General features: G+C 47.7%; 1 protein-coding gene across 1 annotated transcript in view; it reads right to left on the minus strand.

Moving 5' to 3' along the window:
* DLGAP3 (DLG associated protein 3) overlaps positions 1–12,455 on the minus strand; it is a 35,265-nt gene extending 22,810 nt beyond the window's left edge. Inside the window, exons 1-3 of the mRNA XM_008156964.3 lie at positions 11,349–12,455; positions 7,013–7,218; positions 6,510–6,582 (exon numbers count right to left, since the gene is read on the minus strand). Coding sequence (XP_008155186.2) covers positions 6,510–6,582; positions 7,013–7,218; positions 11,349–12,455 — 1,386 coding nt within the window. The remainder of the gene's footprint in view (positions 1–6,509; positions 6,583–7,012; positions 7,219–11,348) is intronic.
* Positions 12,456–13,261: the final 806 nt, after the last annotated feature.

Genomic DNA, 13,261 nt, shown 5'->3' on the forward strand with positions numbered 1-13,261 from the left:
TTACGATTATGAAATTGTAACATTATACTTCGAATTCTCCTATTATTCCTGGGCTGCCTTCCTTCCACCCTGCTCCTTAGCTCCCACTTTCAGAAGAGTCAAAGTCAAAAGAAACCTCTTGGGAAATAAGAACCTGAGCCTTTCTCCAACCCAGATTCAGACTCAATAAATATTTCCACGGGTGGAGGATATTTAGAAGAAAATACTTTGTAGGGACTCATTGAAAATTGTCCGTGGTAGATTGTCCAACTGGGGGCTAGGCTGTATACTTTATATATGGCATATAGTTTAGATAACCTTGAAAAACCCTCCCATTTCAAAACACCGGATAAAATATAACAAACGTTGCTTTATATGCATAGCTGAGCTCGCAAGAAAGCAAGATAAGTCCCCAGGGGACAAAAGCAAAGAGGAAACTGGAAATTCAGAATGTTAACTGTGTGAGCCAATGCCACAAACAGCCTAGTGGAGGTGGAAGGGGAGGGAGGCATTGCTGGTCTCAGTAATCAAAGGGCTTAGGTTTTAGCACCCACTTGGGGGCAGCTGTAAGGCTCTGGGCCCACACGAAGCACGGAACCAAATGAGAACCTGCATAAAAGTAGGAAAGGAGAACACCTTTGGTGAAAAGTAAACTAGGGGGAGATATTATCAGCACAGACTGATGATAAGGGAGCTGGCCCATAGTCTAGGCACCGTGGGGAAGGGAAAGGAAGCAAACCTTTTAAGAATTTGTACCTATAAGCTAATCTTCTCACAGACACAGGCTTCTGTGTCTGCATGGGCCTGCAGGGGCCAGCCCCACCTAAATTAAAATTTAACATAAAATGGTCCCAGACCAAGAATTCTCTAATTGTCGAATAGAAGTCCAAAATATTTTCTGGGGGAACTACTTCTAATCCAGGCTCAGGATTCTCACAGATAAAGCTCCACTGAAGATGAGCTAATTTTTTTTTTTTTCTAAAGATGAGCTAATATTAAACTGAGAGACAGACAATCTCTGACATGGCCCCTAATGATTTCCAACAGCTGGCATTCACACCCTTGTGCAACCCCTCCCAGTGAGTGTGGACTAGACTTATTGGCCCACTACTAATGAATAGAATATGGCAGATACAATGGAATGTCACTGCAAAGATTTGATTACAGAAAGATTGTGGCTTTCATGTTGGATACCTTCTCTCGCTCTCTCTCAGAGCTTTGCTCTGGGGGAAGTAAGGTGTTATGTTGTGAGTAGCCGTATGGTGAATCCCACATGTCAAGAAACTGATGCCTCTGGCCAACAGCCTGCAAGATCTGAGGCCTGTCGACAGCAGATCTTCCTCCAGTCCAGCTTGAATGACTGCAGCCTTGCTAACACCTTGACGGAAGCCTGTGAGACACTGACCCAGCTGGCACCCAGCTATGTTGTGCTCAGATTTCTGGCCCACAGAAACTGTGAGATAATAAATATTTGTTGTTCTAAGACACTATGCTTGGGGTAACTCATTATGTAGCAATACATAACTAATATAAACTATGACACAAACAAGAACTAAACTTCCTGGGAATTCAAGGTTTACCTGTAACAGCAGCTAGTGTTACCTTAGCTCAAACAGATAAGCTTTTAAAATATGCTTAAAATTTCTAAAACTTAACACATTAAGCGCCCAGCCTGTTTTGTCTTCCAGACGGAAAGTATAGTGTCGGTCACTGGTGACTGACTGGGCGTTTAACGTGTTAAAAGATAAAACTGAAAATATAAGAAGAGAATAAAAGCTTTGAAAAAAAAACTATGAAGATGTAAAAAGGAACCAAATCAGATTTCTAGAACTGAAGAAAAAAAAAAGTCAGTGAAGTTAAAAACTCAATTAATGAGTTAAACAGTAGATGAGACACAACTGAAGAAAAATTTAGGAAACCAGAAGATACCTCTGAGAAACTTACCCAATGGGAGCATAGAGAGGTAAAGAGGTGGAAAAAATGAAGGAGAGGTTAAGGCACATGGAGGAAAGAATAAGAAGTCCCACATACAACTAGTAGGAGTTTCAGAGGAGAGACTAGATAGAATTTGGAAGAGGCAATTCTTGAAGAGATAATGATGGTGGTAGCCGAGAAATTTCCAGACTTTCAATTTCAGGCATGACAGAAAAAGGAGACCACCAAAATCCCATCCCACCAAGGCAACTATAAAGATGGACAAAACTGCCAAAAACAATTATTTCATCACTCTGAAAATCAATCAAAGAAGCATTTATTAATGAAAAGTACTGAACTTGGGGTAAGAACAGCATGAATCTGTGGTATCCTTGCCTGGAGCTGCGCCATTACCCCCAGTTCCCAGTTCTATTAGTTGCAGTAGTTCAAGGGTGGAGCAGGCTGTGAAAACTAGCTGCTTCAGTGCTAATGGCAAAGGGACCTCACCTAATTGGAGCATCGTCTGTAGACTGGAGTGTCAAAACCATGAATGGCCAGCAGCACTGGGAGGCTGAGGTTTGGGCACTGTTTGGGGCAAGCTATGGACTGGCAGACTAACCAGGGATTTAATGGGGAGTTCCAGGTCGGGGGTGAGATAGCCATAAGCAGTTTGATAAGCTCCCCACATATCCTGGGTTAACTAGAGGCTGGGTGCATGCACAACAGAAACCAGAGAGGCCCTGAGTCAATGGAGTCTGTGCACATGTGCAAAGGAAACACAAGAGAGCCTGGTGAAAAGTAAAAGCCAGAGCAGACGTGAAAACAGTCTGAAGATTATACTTCCCAGGCCATACATAGAATCATAGCAGAGAGCAGTCCTACTCGCTTGTGGTTTTGAGCATAGCCTCTCACCAATTTCTGGCTGAACAGTAAGCTAGGTAGACACAGGGGCAACCCCTGGGAAACCACGCTTAAAAATAAAAACAAGAGAGAATAAAACTGATGGAAACAGGAGAATTTGCATTTGGCAGGAAAGATGGATTTTAGATATTTAGTCTTGAGATTAACAAATAAACAAAACAATAACTACCTTCGAGAGGTAAAGTAAAAATCTAGAGTTGCTACAATATATTACCTAAAATGTTTAGTATTCAACAAAAAATTATGAAATATTCAAATAAATACGAAAATTTGCCCAAATGTTTGACTGATCAAAGACTACAAAGCAGCTAATTTAAATATGTTCAAAGAAGTAAAGGAAGATTTAAAGGAAAGCACTGCAACAATGATTTAATGAACAGAAAATCCTAACAAAAAGCTAGAAATTATTTTTAAAAGAAAAAAGAACCAAATGAAAAGTCAGAAGCTTAAAAGTATAATAACAGAAAAAAAGTATAATAATAACAGAAATAAAATAATTTACTAGGAGGGCTCAGAACAAGAAATAATCAGTAAACTTGAAGCTTGATCAGTATAAATTATCTAATCTGAAGAAAAGAGGGGAAAAACACTAGAAATGAAGAGAGACTCAGAGACCTATGAGACAATATTACATGTATACCAGTGTACATGTAATGAGAACTTCAGATGAAGAGAGAGATAAAGGGGAAGAAAAAATATCTCTGAAGAAATAATGGCCAAAGAAGTTCAATGAACCCAAAGTGGGTTAAACATAGAGATCTATATCCAGGCATATTACATTCAAAATGTTGAAAGTTGAAGACATTAATAGCACCCAAGAGAAAAACAATTCATCACATACAAAAAAACAATATGATTAACAATTTGCTTTTCATCATAAGCTAAGGCAGTAGAATAGTACATTCAAAGTGCTTAAAGAAAAAAAACTGTCAACCAGTAATTCTATATCAGCAAACTATCTTCCAAAAATGAAGTAAAAATACATTTCCAAATCAATATAGAATAATAACTGCCAGCCAGTGTGATATGTGGTGGGGGAAAAAATGAAGAAAACTCAATTGACCCAAAAGAAGGCAGCAAAGGAGTAAAGAAGCATCACCCAGCCCGGCCAGCCGGCGTGGCTCAGTGGTTGAGCATAGACCTATGAACCAGGAGGTCAAGGTTGGATTCCTGGTCAGGGCTCATGCCTGGGGTTGCAGGCTCGATCCCCAGTAGAGGGCGTGCAGGAGGCAGGCGATCAATGATTCTCTCTCTTCATTGATGTTTCTATCTCTCCCTTTCCCTTTCTCTCTGAAATCAATAAAAATATATTAAAAATAAAAAGAAGCATCGCTCAAACAGCAGTATACATAGAAGGCACAAGGTAAAATGACAGAAATAAATCTAAGCATATCAGCAAATCACAATAAATATAAATGTACTACACTCTCAAGCAATTGTCAGAATGTAGATAAAATAAAATCTAGCTATAAACTATTTACAAAAGACATACATAAAACATAAGGAGGCAAAATTCTTTTGAAATATGGAAAAAGAATGTTCTGGGAAAATACTAAACCAAAACATAGACTTAAGGGCAAAAAAAATTATTATAGATAATAGAATGACATCTCTAGTGTGTTAAACCTGTTTCTTCTTCTGTAAAGCAAAGATTATAAGCTATATCTCCAAGAAGAAATATGAAATGTGTACACAAAGTGCTAAGAAGAAGAAAATAAAAAACAGAGAAGAGGAATAGGAAATTTTGGGGTAGGAGAGAACTAAAATTTAGATTTTACAACACTTGAGGAAATGCTTGAAAGAACTGAGAGAGAGATCCATGGGAGTGTCTAGGAAGGAGCGATCCAGGCAGAAGGAGCAGTAGATGCAAAGGCTCTAAGACTGGTGTCAGTACGGCTGGAGTAGGTGAGGGGAGGGAACAGTGTGAGAGAGGAACTCAAAGGTAGCAAGGGGCAGATTATGCCGGGCCTTATATATCATAGTAAAGTCCTTGAATTGTCCTCTAAGTAAGGTGAGGGTTTTGAGTGAGTATAACTCTATTTTTAAGTGATTGTTCTGACTATGTTGAGAGAGAATGAAGTGAACAAGAGACACACTAGAAGGCAGTCCAACAGTCCAGACAAAAGAATATGGTGGCCTGGACCGGCGTGGTGACAGTGGAGGCAGTGGGGAGTGGTGGGATCCTGGATGCACTGTGAGGGTGGTACCAAAAGGATTTGCTGAAAGATGGGATGTGGGATGGGAGAAAGAGAAGGAAGTCAAGACTGGCTCAAGCTTTCAGACCAGAGCTCCTGGAAGGATAAAGTTGCCAGTACCTGAAATGGAGAAGACACTGGATGGAGCAGGAAATTTGGGGGGAAAGAGTATCAGCAGTTTAGTTTTAGACATCTTGATTTGAGATGTCTACTAAATATCCCAGTGAGATTTTAATATACCATTAGATATACATGCCTGGCATTTATGGGAGGGTCTGAGCTGGAAATATACATTTGGGAGTTATCAGGCTCTCGATAATAATCAAAGCCATGAGCCTGATGAGATGAGCTCACCTAAGAAGTAAGTGTAGAGAGAAATCCAAGAACTAAGGCCTGAAAAACTCCAATGTTCAGATCCTGGAGAGTTGTAGGCACAGACTGAGAATAAGCAGTCAGAGAGAGAACCTAAAAGGTGTGGTGTCCTCAAAGCCAACTAAGGTGTTTCGGGAAGGAGAGAGTCACCGGCTGTGTTAGATGTTGCTGATGGGTCAGGTAAAACAAGAACTGCGCATTAACTAGTGGCTTTAGCCACAGAGGCTGGTCTGATGTGAAAAGATAGCTGGGCCAGTCAGATTCCCTGATTCAGGAAATGTAACAAAGAGATGCTGAGAGACTGCAGCAGCCGACAATAGGAGCCAATAGGACAGCCTTTGGCATTGCCTTTGCATTGCTTTTCCCCCCCAGCAAACAGTAGAAACAGCCAACCTTCATGGGCTGTTGGCTCTGGGCCAAGAACACTATTATGCTGCCTATTTTTAAATAGGAAAAAATGGGGCTCAGAAAAGTCAACTAACTTGCCCCAGGTCACTCAGCTTGGTACGTAGCTGAGCTGGAATTCAAACCCATCTCATGCATTTAATTACTAAACTGCCTTGCTTCCCTTTAGTCAAGGGAAAGTCTACACTTAAATATAGAACTCAAAATTATAAAATAGCAATTTGGGTTTGCATACATTTTCTCACTGAATACTCACGAAACCCCTGCGAGAGAAATGCCACTACTCTTGTCATTTTACAGATGAGAAAACGGGGGCCTTGAGAGAAAGTCTTGCTGGTGGTCCCACGGGGGCAGGTGGTGGGGAAAGAACTCAAGCCCAGATCATCTGAGACTGCAGCTCTGCCTGACCCATCCAGACAACCAATCCTGCCTTTTGCAGGGGGTGGGCTGGGAGCAACCAGGCCAGGGCAGGGCTGGAGAACTGAGAGAACTGAGGGTGCCCTCACATGCTCATCACTTTGAGGACGCTTGGTTTTTAAGGATGACTCTGAGATCCCCAATCTCAGTCAGTTCCAGGAGTCCCAAGGCCGGCTTCCCAGTTCCCCCAGAATCAGACCTGCACTCTCTCCCTGGCCAGACCTTGGACTTTAAGGCCAAGGCTGAGCATGGACTGAATCCCCTCCCCACCCTTTCCTCCAGGCATGCTGCTGGGCCTCCCCCTACCTGTCCGGTGGTGAGGGAACGGCTGTAGCCAGGGATGGAGCTCCGGGGATGGATCCGGGGTGGGACGCAGCAGCTGGGAAAGGTCAAAATTCCAGATTCAGAATGGGGGTCTGTGAGGAGGCAGGGGAGGGGAATGAGAGGATTGGGGGCCCTGAGCAGGTTCTACCCCTCAGAATCCCCCAGACAAGATCCCACAGAAGACTCCTGGGTAAAAGGACTCTCCCAAAGAGGCACTCAGATAGGGGTTATCAGAAGGACCCCTTCTTCCTCTTTTTAGTATAATTATATATTTTTTAATTTAAATTCTTTATTGTTTAAAGTATTACATAAGTCTCCTTAGAAGGACCCCTTCTTTCTATGGAGCAGACTGACACGCCCCAGTTGAACCTTAAGCAGGGAGCAGACTGGTACTCACTCTACACACACCTCCTGCAGGGACCCAGTATCAGCTTCCCATTTCCCCTGCCCCCCACCCTCCCCTCCCCTCCCCTCCCAGTCCTTACTTGATCCGGGCCTGGTCCACACTGGAGGAGCGGCGGGAGGCAAAGCGCCGGGCCAGCGCTTTGGGAGATGTCTTGGGACTGCCATCTGAGTCTCCACTCTCCTCATCCCCCATGGCTTTGATGTAGCTGCCGCTCCGCATCCTGCGACAGGGGATCTCTCCATCCTTGCCCCCAGTGGGGTAACCCCCCCAATCATCTTGCGGCACCTGCAGGAACAGGGGCCTCTGTCTCTCAGACACATCCCTGCTGAATCTGAGGCCAGGACCCTCTTCTCCACTGCCAGTGGGAGGCGCTCTACCCTGGCTTGGGCAGGCCATACTCAGGAGCATGCAGATTCAGAGCAGGAGGCAGGGCTCGGGCCGTACCCTCCCTTCCAGGAGATGCCTCATTATCCTGCATGGACCTGGTGCTACTTAATTGAGGGCAACCTAGAGCAGCAGTCGCCAACCGGTGGTCTGCGTGAGATTCAAAAGGTTGGCACCGCTGCCCTGGAGAGTCTGGGTGGGCAGTGACATGTAGGTGCCAAAAGGTCAAAGATCAGAGGCCAAAGTGACCTCTGTCAACCCACCCTCATCAGTGAAGTGTCACCTGACCTCAGTCACCTTTCACCCTTCCTTGTCCTTCATCCTCATAAGCTGCTTATATCCCCAAATCTCCATCTCTCCTCCCTTTCCTCTGTGAGAAGCCATAGAGGGTTTTAAGGAGGGGAGTGACATCAGATTTGTGTTTCAGAAAGAACATTTTAACAGTCCAAACAGAGGATGGATTGTGAGGGCCAGGAGCAGGGCAGGGGCGCAAGCGGCAGAAGAGACCAATTAGGAGGCTGATGCTGTTCTCCAGGCAAGAGATGATGAGGCCTAAATTAAGACAGTGACAATGAGGGGAAGAGGAGATGGAAATGAGAGGTGTTGAGGAGCATCAGTGAGCCTGATTAGATGTGGGGAGTGAGGGGGCAGGGAAGAGTCGGGGATGACTGGAGGCTGCTGGCTGAGGACCTGGGGGATGGTGCTGCTGCTCACTGAGCCATAGAATCCCAGAGAAACAGGTGGGGGAAGGTGAGAGCTCAGGGTTGAGCATGGCGAGTTTGGCGAGGACTGTCGAACAGGTGGCTGGATGTTTGGTTCTGCAATTCCGTGGAGAGATCTGGGCTGGAGGCAGACGTGTGGGAGTCGTGGGCAGCAGCCGAATCCACAGGAGTGAATGAAAGTACCCAGAGGGGAAAAGAAGGAGCCGGGGAGGAATCGCTGACATTTAAAAGGGGGCTGCAAAGAAGGGAAGAGGAGCCTGTGAAGTCACCTGAGAAGGAGTGGGCAGAGGGGTAGGAGGGAAGTCAGGAGAATGACATGTCGTGGAAACAGGAGACATTTCAAGAATAAAAGGAGTTGATAATGTCAAATGTCAAGAGCATTCAGAGGTTAGTAATTCAAGCTCAGGAGTTAGATCTATGTTCAAATTCTGGGCCCATGTCTTGCTAAGTAGGTGAACTTGAGCAAAACTGATCAATCTCTAGGCCTCAGTTTCCTCATCTGTGATTGGTAATAATTATGCCCTACATCGCAGGGTTGGGGGGAAGGATAAACGAGCCGTATAGAATGCCGGCACATAGTAAATGCTTAATACGTGTTAACTATTATTATTATAAGCATTGGAAGGTACCTTTCAGGGAAGGCTGGCAAGAGACCACGATTGGGACATTTCAAATCCCTTTTTTAGATGTCAGTGGATTCCTCTCCAGACTGTGGTAAAGGGGAGGATGAGAGGAAGTGAAGAAGTGGGGTCTGTGGTCTAAAACCATGGGTATGAAGGGAAGTTAGGAGATGGAAGGGGGAATAATGTTGATGAAAAATTTCTTCTTTGGATGAGAGACTTGACAGGTTTTCAGGACCAGTGAAAAAGCCCGTAAAGATAGTCTTTAAATGGGGGGGGGGGGGTACAGACAGTTCAGGGATGGAGGGAAACCTGGGCAGACTGGCTTAAACCCACTAGAGGTATCAGCCTGGTATGGGTGGTCCTGGCATCTCTTGAGCCAAGAAGGAAAGGGATGAGGGTGGCTGGGGATCTACATGAGTGGGCGGACAGAAAAGTGAGGGCGTCCATGCTGGTTGGCTTACACTGTAAAGAATGAGTGTAAATGAAGGTGTGGAGGAGACAGCTGGGGCAGGGAGGGAAGATTTAAAACACCTGTTATTTAAAAAAAAAAAAAAGGTTAAATTGGGGTGGGACTGGAGGTCTGAGGGGTCAGGGTTCATGGAAGGGACACAGACTCTGGGATGAAGCTAGGTGAGGGGACAGAGACCCAGGGATGGGATGGGACCCCATGAAGGAACCCACGCAGAGACAGGGTTGAGGGAGAGCTGGAGACTGGTGAGAGGAACAGGGTCTCAATAAAAAGGGTTGGGAATCCATCAAAGACACCTACTCTGATGGGGTCAGCTTCCCATTTTTGTGTCAGGGGAACACCAAGCTGTCTGGAAGGTCCCTGCATCCCCTGTTCTCCCCCAAATGGGTTCAGACCTCCTAGTCCTAAGATGCCCTAGAACCCCAGACCCTGATGGATCATTCCCCTTTTTCATACTCTACAGAGAGGAGCCACAGGCAGGCAGAGAGAGGCAGGCTAGCAGACGGGAAAGCCAGGGCACGCTCTGCCACACTGCAGGGTTCCCACTCCGTAGCTGCTGCTGCAGGACACTGTGAGGTGCATATTAACAAGGAAGCCCCCAGGGAGGTCAGGGCAGCCCTGGAGTAGCAGCAGGGAGCAGCCGAGTGGCGGTGAGGCTCCAGAAATGACAAGGGCTCGGTTATGGGAGAAAGGTCAGTACTCCCTCCTCAGCCCTTTTTGTTGGACCCTTCAATTGCAGCTTAGAGAAGCTCTCTACCCAGGGAGGGGGCAATCCAAGGCCAACCCAGAAGTCCTGAATCCTAGCAGTCTCCAACCTCCCTTCTGTCTCCCACCCCTTCTTGCTCCCACTGTGACCCATTTGTCCCCTTGAGCTTTCATGAGCTCCCCACCCAGGAGAGTCCTAACGTGTGAACAACCTACCAGTAAGACCAGTGACACACAAGAGACACATGCAAGCTCAATTCCCATCCCTTTGAACGTGCTGTGGCTTCTTCCTGAAATACCCTCAATCCACTTCTGCACTGAGGTTCAACTTAGAGGACATTCTTCCCAGAAGGTGCTTGGCCACCATCATCCCGGGGCAGGTGAGATGCCTCCTCTGTGCTCCCATGGTGCCCACCACTCTCTCCTATCACAGCCTTCTTTCATTATACACTATCTGCTTCCTTATCTGTCCCACCTCTAAACAGCTCCTTGCAAGCAGCATCTGTGTTTTCATCTTTGTATCCACAGCATCCGGGAAATGCTCACTGAATGAATGACTGTGGATTAACTATATGGAATGTGGGCTTGGGAGGTAACCCTAAGTCTGCTGGACTCCAGAATTTGTATTGACCTTTCCTCCTAAAACTAGGAGAAGGCTCAAGGAAACAGCTCAGGGGGTACGTGAGGGGTGTCTGAGACAGAAAAGAGGAAAGTTGATGGTGAGATGAGCCCCAGATCCCATCTCAGTAAGAAGATGGAGAGTGGACAGTGTGGGATGGATGAAGACTCCATAAGAAGAAGAGGTCAGAGCTTTTAGCCTCATCTACAGAGATCATGGACAATGGTGAGACCGGATGGGGATAGCAAGCCAGCTATTAGCTACACCATCCAATCCCAGGAAGCCCTGTCCTGGCTCAGACTCCAGTGTGGCCCCCAGCCTAGGAAAACCCAGAGCACAGGCTCCCAGGGCTCTTCCACAGCCTCGCGGGTATCCTACCACAGGCACCCCAGAATGACAAACTCCACAGAGGAACATTCCAGAACTGACCTTCATATTCCAACAATATCTGGACCACCCAGATTTGAGAAGAGAGAGGTCTGGAGAAGGCCTGGGGCAGGAGAGCTGCTTTCCAACTGCTGACCTTCCATCTTAAGGGAAGCTACAGCCAGGGAGCACCATGCTGTCCTGTCCACTGCCTACCCTCAACCTCATTCTGCCTCCAACCTCACAAGACAGGCCAGCACAGCTTGTCCAAAACAGCAAGTCAAGGGGAAGCCCTCCTGGCACTGCCACACAACGTCAGAATCAAAGGGCCCCTTCATTGCACAAATGGGGAAACCAAGGTCCCGAAAGTGGCTCAGGGTCTTACAGAATGAAGCAGGGCAGACCCTCCCTGCATCTAGACCCTCTATCATGGCAACAGCTGGCTCCCATCCAACCCTTTCCAGAACTTACTGGGTGACAACACTATGAGGACTGATGCCCTGTTCCCCACCCCCACCAAGCCTCACCTGCAGGTAATGATAAGTCCTGGTTTTGGCCTTGGCCTCTGGACCCAGGAGCCCCTTGCCTGGCCCGGCCCCTGGGTATCCATCCCGGCCCTGGCTGACCATCATGGTATGCCAGGCATTTCGCTTAACCGATTGTCCATCCAGTGACATGGACATGCCAGTGCAGGCCAGACAGCGACCTTCCGACCCGCCTGAGCGCCCCTTGAAGCTCAAGTCCCGGTAGGACCCATCTGGAGCCTCCAAGCAGAAGGGACCACCTGGCTCCCCAGGAGGCCGCCCACCCGCTAGGAAGCCGCTATCACTGTCCAAGTTGTCGTCAGAGCTCCACCAGCCCCCGGCCTTGGCCTGGTGCCGCCCATCACCCTTGCGGTCCTTGCTCTTGCTCCTCTTGCCATGCCGGGACTGGTGGTGGTGGTGGTGGTGATGGTGGTGGTGGTGGTGGGAGGTGTGGGGGCCTCCGGAGCCTGGGCCAGGGTAGCTGTCTCCCCCAGAGCCACCTCTCCCATCAGCCTTGGGCCCATTGTAGTCCCGCTTCCCCGGGGCCTCCAGAGAGTGGGACTTGGCAAAGAGCTTCTGCACGGAGTGAACAAGGTGCCGGATGCGGCTGGGGCTCTCGCTGCGGGCCTCTGGGGCAGAGCCAGATCCCGGCCCAGGCCCGGGCCCGGCCCCTGCTGGACCTCGCTGGTAAGGTAGCGTGTGGAAGCCATCTTGCTGAACTGGCAACTGCTTTTCAAACTGGTCCAGGAGTGTAGGAGGCAGGCGGGGGGCACCCTTGCCCTGTGGGTGGCCCACACAGTCTTCACAGGTGTCGAAGGGGCCCTGGCCGGGGTACATCCTGGGGAAGGTGCTGCTACCCCCCCCAACTCCAGTCCCCCCTGGCCCTCCCTCAGGGCCTACTGATGGCCCCTCACTCAGGCTCAGGGGCCCTTCCGGAGAAAGGTGTCCCAGGCCAGCTCTCGGGGCACAGAAGCGGGGCTCGGTGGAGAAGGTCTCCCCGGAGCCCAGCAGGTACGGGGCCCTGGCAGCTGGGCCCACGTCCATATGCTGCTGGTCAGCAAAGCGGGTTGGGCGGGGATGGCTGCCTCGGTCGCCATGGTAACCCCTCATGGCCTCAGCAAGGGCTCTTCATAGTGTTGGGGGCCAGGCCCCAAGAACCACCTGGGAGACAGGGAGAAAAGGGATTCAGATTGAACAATAGGCCACTTTACCTAAAACTATCTTTTATTAGGATTCTGGTATCCCTTTAGATAATGCATATCAATTTATGGTGATTAATTGTACTATCTTTCCACAAATGGGCTTAGAGTCCTTAAAAGAATCATGCTAGACAAAGACACTCACAAGGGCACAAAATAATACTGTCATTCATCAAATGCTGCAAATCTGATAAATATTTATTCACAAAAGGAAATGCCTGCAGCCAAATGGCTGTGTGTGGTGGGGTTTTTTTTAAATCCCAGGGTTAACAGAAATAAAAGGATACCCACACAGATGTATAAAACATTCAAAGAAACCAGTCATTAAGTGAACTGGCTTTTAACAAGCTGACTTTAGGCAAATTGATCCAGAGACACACCCTCTAACCCATCCCTACCCACTTCCCCTGCTGTGAAGAGCCAGGCCCCAGGGTCACAACGCCCAGCAGCAATAACCAAAGAGAATACAGACCCAAATCTAAACATCCAGCTTGATTATGCAAGGAAGCCCCTCCCCTTCCTTTCACACTCAGGTCCCTCCATCTGGCTGCAGGCTCATTCTCCCTCTCCCCAAGACTGAGGTAGGAAGGAATAACCTAAGATGACTCCTTTTCTCTTCCAGATTTCAAATATTCCCCACTGGAATTTCCCCTTTGGTCTGTTACCCCTACCTGCCACCCCCATTCCACTACAGGGGAATCATGAAGGGTGGAGAGA

This window comes from Eptesicus fuscus, chromosome 9, assembly GCF_027574615.1.
Source record: "Eptesicus fuscus isolate TK198812 chromosome 9, DD_ASM_mEF_20220401, whole genome shotgun sequence".
Lineage (NCBI taxonomy): Eukaryota > Metazoa > Chordata > Mammalia > Chiroptera > Vespertilionidae > Eptesicus > Eptesicus fuscus.